The sequence below is a fragment of the Castor canadensis genome, chromosome 6 (genome assembly GCF_047511655.1).
Source record: "Castor canadensis chromosome 6, mCasCan1.hap1v2, whole genome shotgun sequence".
Taxonomy (NCBI): Eukaryota; Metazoa; Chordata; class Mammalia; order Rodentia; family Castoridae; genus Castor; species Castor canadensis.
This window is the reverse complement of record NC_133391.1, coordinates 6,541,386-6,551,490: the sequence shown is the minus strand read 5'-3', so window position 1 is coordinate 6,551,490 and position 10,105 is coordinate 6,541,386. Positions and strand designations below refer to the sequence as shown.

At 37.5% G+C, this 10,105-nt stretch overlaps 1 protein-coding gene and 1 pseudogene across 1 annotated transcript; one reads left to right on the top strand and one right to left on the bottom strand.

The window, feature by feature from the left end:
- The first annotated feature begins 306 nt into the window (after window positions 1-306).
- On the top strand, window positions 307-1,245 carry LOC109675245 (olfactory receptor 2AE1-like). Its single transcript, XM_074077803.1, has one exon. It carries the CDS (start codon window positions 307-309, stop codon window positions 1,243-1,245), a length of 939 nt encoding a protein of 312 aa, XP_073933904.1.
- A 5,722-nt stretch (window positions 1,246-6,967) lies between these two features.
- Window positions 6,968-8,520, bottom strand: LOC109675246 (olfactory receptor 2AE1-like; annotated as a pseudogene).
- Between the last annotated feature and the right edge of the window lie 1,585 nt (window positions 8,521-10,105).

The window sequence follows — 10,105 nt, the reverse complement described above, 5'->3', positions numbered from 1 at the left end:
AATATACACAAATAAATACATATATACATACATATGCATATCTATATTTCTTAGTGAGAAGAAACTTAAAGTTTGGCACTTATTAGAGTCTAGATATTCTGGAATTTCAGAGTGATCATGTTTGTGAAGACACAATTTAGGCTTATCCCTTTAGAAAAAAGTTATTGAATAGTTAGAAATAGAAAAATACTCTCTTCACACATTTGGTCTTAGATAAAAAAGTACTTATTGTGAATTATCCTGGAGTCCAGTAGTTTTGGTATCACACTTCACTCTACTGTTTCCACAGGGAATGAAAAAGTGAACATGTGGCAGAGGAATCAGACTTCTCTGGTAGACTTCATCCTTGAAGGGCTCTTTGATAACTCCCTCACCCACCTTTTCCTCTTCCTCTTGATCATGGTGGTCTTCCTTCTTGCAGTGAGTGGCAACACCCTCACCATTCTCCTCATCTGCACTGATCCCCGGCTTCATACACCTATGTACTTCCTGCTCAGCCAGCTTTCCCTCATGGATCTGATGCACGTCTCCACAACCATCCCCAAGATGGCTTCTAACTACCTTTCTGGGAAAAAGTCCATCTCCTTTGTAGGTTGTGCAATACAGCATTTCCTCTATTTGTCTGTGGGTAGTGCTGAATGTGTTCTTCTAGCTCTCATGTCCTGTGACCGCTATGTTGCCATCTGTCATCCTCTGCATTACACTGTGCTAATGAGCAGAAAGGTAGTACTGATGATGGCTGTCATGTCATGGTTGTGTGGCTTCATGAATTCCCTAATTCTCACAGTGGTCTTGATGCATTTCTCTTTCTGTGAGTCTCGGAAAATCTATCACTTCTACTGTGAGTATCCAGCTGTAGTACAGTTAGTATGTGGTGACATTACTATTTATGAAACCACAGTGTACATCTTGGGCATCATACTTCTTCTCCTCCCCATCATTCTAGTGTCTACATCCTATGTCTTCATCCTCCACAGTGTCATCCAGATGCGTTCATCTGGAAGTAAGAGAAATGCCTTTGGCACTTGTAGCTCTCATCTCATTGTGGTTTCTTTGTGGTTTGGTGCTGGCCTCTTCTCTTATATGAGGCCCAGGTCCCAGCGCACTCCACTGCAAGACAAAGTTGGTTCTGTGTTCTATAGCGTCATCACTCCCACACTGAATCCTCTGATTTACACTCTCCAGAATAAGGATGTAGCTAAGGCTCTGAGGAGACTGCTGAGGAGAGATATAATCATCCAGTGACTGCTGTTGTAGGCATCCTGAGCACAGAGTGGACTAGGATATACTTCTTAAATGGTCTGGATAAATCCCTTAAGACTTTTCCAGAATCCACATTCCTGAGGCTCTTTGATTAGTATATGAAAGATGTGGTTACTATATGATTTTATCACTCTAACTTGTTCTCTGTCATATAAGCATGATGAAATGTATTACATTAAACATTTAGTGAGTTATGAGTGACTTAGTAACTCCTTTAAAAGAGCACATATAAGGGCCAGGGACACTCTAAAAAGGTAGTATAATAAAGATATTCAGGAAAAGCACGCCCAATAAAGTATTTAGGGAGTAGAAACTGGAGTCTACTCATTATTATTGGAATCATGGGTCATAAAGGTATTTTAAGCTATAGAATGGATGAAAAGGACTGACCATTTATTGCATACAATAAATGCACCTCAATGACAATGACAAACCTTGGCTTAGAATGAAAGGATGGAGAAAGATTTTCAAGTAGATGGATACCCAAAGCAGGGAGGAGTAGCTATACTCATATCTGACAAAACAGATGTCAAACCCAAATTAGTCAGTAGAGATAAAAAAGGTTAGTTCATATTAATAAAGGGAACAATCTATCAGGAGGAGGTAACAGCTGTTAACCTGTGCACACCAAAGTATGCTCACTTATATAAAAAAAGACACAGTACTGGGCATAAAAGCACAGATAGAACTTCCAACACAATAACTGTAGGTGACTTCAACACCACACTTTCACCTATTATTAGGATATCAAGACAAAAATCAACAAAGGTGCTTCAGAATTAAATAAGACTATAAATAAATGGGCTTAACAGACATCTACAGAATATTTTATCTAGCAGCTGCATAATACATAATCCCATCAATCCATGGAACTTTCTTCAAAACACATCATAATTTAGGACAGAAAGAAAATCTTAATAAATACCCTGTGTATTCTATCAGACCACATATAATAAAACTAGAAATCAATAGCAAAATAAATTATGGGAAACATTCAATATGGAGACTGAACAATACACTTTTTAACAATGAGTGGGTCATTGAAGAAATAGGGGGGAAATAAAAAAGTTCCTAAAATCCAATAAAATGAGAACACAACTTGCCAGATCTTTTGGACACAGCAAAGAAAGTGTTGAGAGGAACATTTACAGCAATGTGTGCCTACATAAAAATCCCAGAGAGATCTCAAATTAATAACCAAAGGATGTAACTAAATCTCCTAGAAAAACAAGACCAAAATCCAACCCAAAATTGTTTTGGGGAAATAAATAGTAAATATTAGAGCAGAAATTAATGACATGGAAACTGAAAATAAGGCAAGAAACAATGAAAAGACGAATAAGATCAACAAACCCTTAACCAAACTAAACAAAAAGGAGGAAGACCCAAATTAATAAAATTAAAGATAAAAGGGGGGAGATCATGACAAATGCCAATTAAATCCAGAGAATCATTAAGGTATACCTCAAAAATTTATATCCTAAGAAGCTGGAAAATCTAGAAGAAATGGATAAATTTTTAGATTCAGCTGACCTAATAAATTGAACCAAAAGGACATATGGCAGTTAAGCAGAGCTATAACACATAATGAGGTTGAAACAGTGATAGTCTTATATTAAAAGAACCCAGGACTGGATAGATTCACTGCCAAATTTTACCAGCTCTTAAAGAAGAACTAACACCATTGCTTTTCAAACTATTCCATAAAATAGAAGGGGAAGTAATGCGACTGAACTCATTTTATGAAACCAGTATTACTTAGATATCAAAATCTGTTAAGGACATGACAAAAATAAAATTATAGATAAATTTCCCTGATGAACATAAACACAAAAATTCTCAATAAAATATTTACAAACTGGATTCAGCAACACATGAAAATGATCATAGGCCATGGTCAAATTGCTTTCATTCTAAGGATGCAAGGATGGTTCAACATACACAAATCAATAAATTTAATACTGCACATACACAGAATCAAGGACAAAAGTCACTAGATTATCTCAATTGATGCAAAAAAGTCTTTGATTAAATGGAACACCATTTCATGATAAAAACTCTGAAGAAAGCTAGGAATAGAAAGAATGTACCTTAACATAACAAAGCTATACTTGCTTAACCTATAGTCAGTACCATAATAAATGGGAAAAACGACAATCATTTCCTCTAAAGTCAGGAATGAAACAAAGGTGTTCACTCTTTCCACTGTTATTCAATGTAAGTTCTTGAATTCCTAGCCAGAACAATAAAGGTGTGATAAAGAAATAAAAGGAGTCAAATAGGAAAGGAAGAAGTTAAATTATCCCTATTTGCAGATGATATGATCTTATACTTAAAAGACACTGAACAGTCCACCAAAAACTTAGTAAATACTCTTTGAAACTGGGAGGGGGTGGAGCAAACATTCAGTACATTGTACGCATCTATGGAAATATCACAACAAAACCCTTTTGTGAAATTATTATATGTGATAAAAATGAAATAAAATTAGGGATGGATGAAATGAATGTAAAATTGATAGACCCTTAGAGTTCCTTTTAGTTACTGTGTAAGAATTCAGAATGGAAGGAATAATAAGTTTTATATATGTAGATTAACAATTATGTCTATGCAAAGATTTTGTAACACATGGTATATCTCACATATATTTCCTGAGTGCCTACTGTGAACTAAGTGCTAAACTAGGTATCTTAACATTCCTTCAGCATATGCTTTTTATTTCTTTGGTCTACATTGGACCTGCCACATCAAGTAGGATATTCACTTTCCTTATATCAAAAGAGATTTGTGTTTTCTGTACTCATATCTGACAAAATAGATTTCAAATCAAAATTAGGAGAGATAAAGGTCACTTCATATTAATAAAGAGAGCAATCCATCAAGAGGAGATAACAGCTGTCAACATAAGCACACCAAAGCCTGCCCACTTATTTCATAAAGGACACAGTACTGGGCAAAAAATCCCCACAGATAGACCCCTCCAACACAATATTTGTGGGTGTCTTCAATAACTAACTCTCAACAATCATTAGGTGTACCTCAACATAATAAAGGTTATATATATTTCAAACCTGTAGCCAACACCATACTAAATAGGGAAAAAACTGAAATAATGTCTTCTGGAAAATATAAAAGATACCAAGAGATACTTTCATAGCATCTCATGCCTAGGTATCAAAAGGGAAGCCAAGAGAAGGAGGTAAAAATGTTGCTTGGAAAGTTGGGACAATGGGATACTGGGTTGCAATTACACAAACTTGTCAAAGCTCATGTGAAGCTAATCACCATAGACCTGGCTTCATGGAGCGAGTGAGAAAGGCTCTAGAAACAGAAGGTACTTAGTAGATCTGAAGTGTTGATGCTGGTTTTGAGTTCCTTGGGTTCTTGCTCAGAGTTGATCGAAGAATGACAAGCCTGGACAACAGGTAAGTGGCAAGGAGAAAGACAGAACACCTGCTTAGGTGGGACTCAGAGAGTGAACCATGGCTACTACATTGCCTGGGAGTTTTTATCTAGTTGTTGGTGTGTTTTAGGGGCAGTCTTTGCAAGACCCTGGAGACAGCTTTCTGATAGGTGGGCCCTTGGGGAGACCCTTATCCTCGCCTTATCCTGAGTCCACATTTACATTCTCACAGCTGTCTTACCTCTGTTCTCTTGGCTAACATCTGTTTCTTATTGCCTTCAACAGCTCCTTGTGGCCCCCAGCCCTAACTGCCTAAGATCAAGCTAGCTCCTAACTGTGTCAAGAATGATGTGTGTAAAACAGGCTCCTTGTGAGAGGCTAGTTTGCACACTTCCTGCAACTGTCTTGTCATTAGTAGCCCCAACTTATCCAAAATCTCCAACCCCTTGGGTAAATGATTGGTTGCAAATCTTTTCCCCAGGCCATTTATCCTTTGGGGGAATGGAAAATGCATTACACTATCAGATTTTTTTCACAACCAGATGAGATTCTTTCTCCACTGTGCCTGAGAACACTGCTTGAGAAGAGATAAAACGCTGTATTATGTACTTTTGGCAGATCTGAGCTTTATATGAGTAATCACCTATAAACTGGGTTTCACTCAGAGGCCTGACATCTCACCAAACTTCCCTGGGGACTAGTGTTCTAAAGAATGGGAAAATGGAGAGAGGTAACAGGAGAAACTTTGTCTGTCTCTAGCTTGCTGGTTGTTTATGCAACACCCTTGTGCCTTCAGAAACAACCCAGTTTCTGTAAATATGAACTCCATTGTTGCTGCAGTGTTACAACCTAATTCCATCGCTTACAATTAGATTGGTTAGGTCACAACAAAGTGATGAGGGGTGGCTCATCTTATACAAAATGTCACAAAGATGTTTCTCATTTTGTAGCAGGGAGGAGGATCAGAAGAAAAAGGTCTAAGCATGAGTCCCAAGAAAGCAGGGAGGTAGGGATGGCATAGCAGAGAGATAAAACTTGAGAAATCTGAACATGAGGAAGGTCACGTAGCACTGGGCGGGGAAAGTCACATAGCACTGGGGTAAAGTAACCAATAAAATTTAATATAAGCATATATGGATCAGACCTTGCTTTTTGCTTCTGTAACCTGCTTGCAAGGGTATATAAGATGAGACCCCTTTGTTCTCGGGGCTCAGCCTTTGGACACGGTGCGCTGAGTCTGTGCTGGCACAATAAAAAATGCTTCCTGATAATCTGCCTCAATGTCCCGTATCTCAGCTAGCAACCTCCCGCAACAATTTCTCAAAGTGAAAATGTAAGAGATGCTTAAACTGCTTTTGCTGAAAAGCACATAGGACCTACAATAAACTAAAAACAGGAGAAAAACATGGCATCGCTCCTCCATATTGTATCTGTCTTTGCTCTAAACCATTCTCTCTGTAGTCACTTTGCAGTCACCTTCGATTCCAAGATAAACAGAACTGGTAGCATCTTATCTGATGAAGGATAGAAAGTACTCCTAACAGTATAGCCTCCTCAGGATGGAGCACCTGCCAGGTGACAATGACTCTGGATAACAACTCCTGAAACTGCTGCTGGAACAAGGACTTAGATAATGACCAACCTGATCACACCTGTGGCAGGTATTGTTTTAACTATGCATACTTTTTGTTCCTTGCCCCAGATCTTTGTCTATTTGAAGTTAAAGCTCATGTCTGTAACCTGAAGATGGCTGAAGATGAGCCGAGTGCGTCCTCTGCCTTTCCCACAGTGTCCTGGTAGTATAATAAATCTCCTTTCTCTGCCCTTCACCATGCCTCTTTATTTGGAGTATAGGGGCGAGTGACTGAACCTGACAAGTAGAAGTCCAGGAGTTTGAGCTTGGCATTCAAGACTCTAGTTTCAAAAATACCTGTTTCCAAACCTTACGGGTTATCCTTCACAAGCTGTTCCCAGGGCTTCATTTTCCCATTCTTTAGGACACTAGTCCCCAGGGAAGTTTGGTGAGATGTCAGGCCTCTGAATTTCTAAGGGATTAATTTCTGGCTTGCAGAGATGAACTTATCATAAACTACAGTGTTAGTGAGAAAAAGACTCTACTCCAAATCCTTTTGATTTCTAATCACAAGACCAGAAATCCTCAGAAAACACAAGTATGTTTTCATCATTAGAAATAAGGAAAGTGAATATCCCTACCTCATATGGCAGGTCCAATGTAGACTGAAAAAATCACAAGTATATGTTCAAAGAATGTTAAATTTCCAAGGAGAAAATTCCAAACTCTTAGCTTAGTACTTGGTTACAGTAGTCACTCAATAAATATATGTGACCTGTAACATATGAAACAAAAATTCTGTGTAGATATAATTGCTATTTCTGTATGCAAAATGTATTATTGTTTTCATTTTGAACTCTTACATACTGATTATATAGAACTCTAAGGGTCTATGGATATAACTTTTATATCATTCACCTTTTCTTTGAAAATACACTTTACTTCCCATATTCTTGATAATGAGCAATATTTTACAGCTTTATGCTCCCTAAATATACTCTGGAACATTATTTATATGTTTTTGTTAATAAAAACAATAGTGACAAAGGGCCCTTATATCTTTATTTTGCTATCTTTTTAAGAATCTCTCTGGCCTTTATATATCTTCTTCAAAAGAGGTTTAAGGTTATTCCCCAATTCTCTAAAGACTTATTGCAATGTACTCCATCATGGTTGGATGTCAGAGACCAAGTTAGAATAGTGAAGTTATATGATAAACATTTTATTCACATACTAAACAAAGAGAATCAAGGATCTAGATTCTGAAAAAATCTTAAAGGTTTACCCAGATTAATTAAAGGATTTCGCACTTGTCCATCTATTCAAAGCAACTACAGCTGCGCTCATAGGGCGATATTATCTCTCCTCAGCACTCTCCTCAGAGCCTTAGCTACATCCTTATTCCGGAGAGTGTAAATCAGAGGATTCAGTGTGGAGTGATGACGCTATAGAACACAGAACCAACTTTGTCTTGCAGTGGAGTGCGCTGGGACCTGGGCCTCAAATAAGAGAAGATGGCAGCACCGAAAAAGAGGGAAACCACAATAAAGTGAGAGCTACAAGTGCCAAAGGCATTTCTCTTACTCCCAGCAGAACGCATCTGAATGACACTGTGGATAATGAATCCATAAGATGTAGACACCAGGATGATGGGGAGGAGAATAACTGTGAAGGTGCTGATGTACACTGTGGTCTCATAAACAGTGATGTCATCACATACCAACTTCACCACAGCTGGAAGCTCACAGTAGAAGTGGTGGATTATCCAAGTATCGCAGAATGGGAAATGCATCAAGATCATCGTGTGAATTAGGGAGTTCAAGGATCCACCCAACCATGATGTGACAGCCATCATCAGTACTACCCTTCTGCTCATGAGCATAGTATAGCGTAGTGGATGACAGATGGCAACATAGCGGTCATAAGACATGAGAACTAGGATAAGACTCTCAGCACTGCTCAGAGACAGATAGAGAAAATGCTGAGTTGCACAGCCAACAAAGGAAATGGACTTCTTCCCAGAGAGGTAGTTGGCAGCCATCTTGGGGATGGTTGTGGAGACGTGCATCAGATCCATGAGGGAAAGCTGGCTGAGCAGGAAGTACATTGGTGTATGAAGCTGGGGATCAGAGCAGATGAGGAGAATAGTGAGGGTATTACCATTCACTGCAATAAGGAAGACCACCATGACCAAGAGGAAAAGGAAAAGGTGGGTGAGGGAGTTATCAAAGAGCCCTTCAAGGATAAAGTCTGCCAGAGAGGTTTGATTCCTCCTCCACATGACTTTCTCAGTCCCTGGAGAAAAAGGGGGTGGAGATGAAAGTTGATATCAGAAATAACGGGGTCTATCACAGCTCACAATAAGCATTTTTTGATGTAATAATGAATTTGTAAAGAGTTATTTTGTTTACCATTTAATCATTCAATATATGCAGTTATTGACATACCTTAAAAAATAAGATTCTAAAATCCGTCTTCACAAACATGGTCACTCTGAAATTCCAGACTATATAAACTCTACTAATTGCCCAACTTTAAGTCTTTTCTTATTTACAAATAAATATTTATATATATATATATATGTGTGTTCATGTTGTGTACATATGTTGTGTGTGTGTTTATTTTCTTGCTCGTTTTGTCAGTGTCTAATCACAGAAGCTGAAACACTAATGTATTTCTACAGATACATGTAAAGATGATGGATTTGTTTATAGAACTTTGATCTAACACACTTGTGAAAGTTGGTTAAGCTGTCTATGTAGGACTATCGTATTTGTGTTTGTTTTTTTTTTTGGTGGTACTGAGGTTTGAACTCAGGACCTTGCACTTGCTTGGCAGGTGCTCTACCACTTGAGCCACACCTCCAGCCCAGGACTATCGTATTTGTGTCTGGTACTGGAACTTATAGTCTATGGGAGAAGCAGTCAGGATGGGAAGACAGAAATAAGGGAAGACCCCCTAGCATGATCTGAAATCACACAAAGACTGACAGATCCATGTCAGTTCTTGTTGCTTCTGGAGTTGGTGACTGGGGATCTGCAGAAGCTGGTTTCCATCTTTTTTTGTTCTTCATTCCCACTTACTTTTTATTATACTTCTGAATACCTGTATAAAAGAATAAATGAATACCTATACCATTTTCTAAGGCACAATATTAAATACTGAATTGAAAACATGCTTAAATACCGATGAAACTTGGTTCTGATGAGCAAAATAAATATTATTTATGTGTATACTCATCAAACTGTCCCATGTTTCCCCACATGTCTAACCATCCTCCAAAATATTTTCTGGCAATATTATTGAATTTTAATTAACAAATAATGGCATGTTATGAATCTCATAGTGAAATAAATGGCTTTTAAAACATGAAATGCTTTCTTATACAAAACAGAAAACACGTATGTAATTATGTTGGTTGTATTTTCATTTTTGTACACATCACTAATGATTTTGGATTTATGGAATTGAGCTGCTTTTTCTAAAATGTAAGTCCCAAACACACCTTCAAAGAGAATTTTTATGACCAGCCAATCCATACATGTCAAATTATGAAAGATTTATTCCTATGAAAGCACCAAGATATTTTAGGAATACAAGTAATATTAACATATACAAACATGTGACTTCTATAATTCTATATAAAACAAAAAACTCCAAAATACTCTCAGGCTTTTGTTTTGGAACATACTTGTCCTAATGTTTTATTTTTAAAATAGCCTATAGTATTTATCCCTAAGTATAAAAGTAAATCAAGACCTTTTGTTTAAAAAAAATCACTTGAAGTTTACATTTTTCATAAATGTGTAACAACAAAATGCACTCTTTAAGAGTTGTCTTCCTGACTAAATTGTGATACTCATTTT

Excerpts from the sequence above, each read along its gene's own strand:
- LOC109675245 (XM_074077803.1), top strand. The coding sequence starts at position 307 with ATGTGGCAGAGGAATCAGACTTCTCTGGTAGACTTCATCCTTGAAGGG.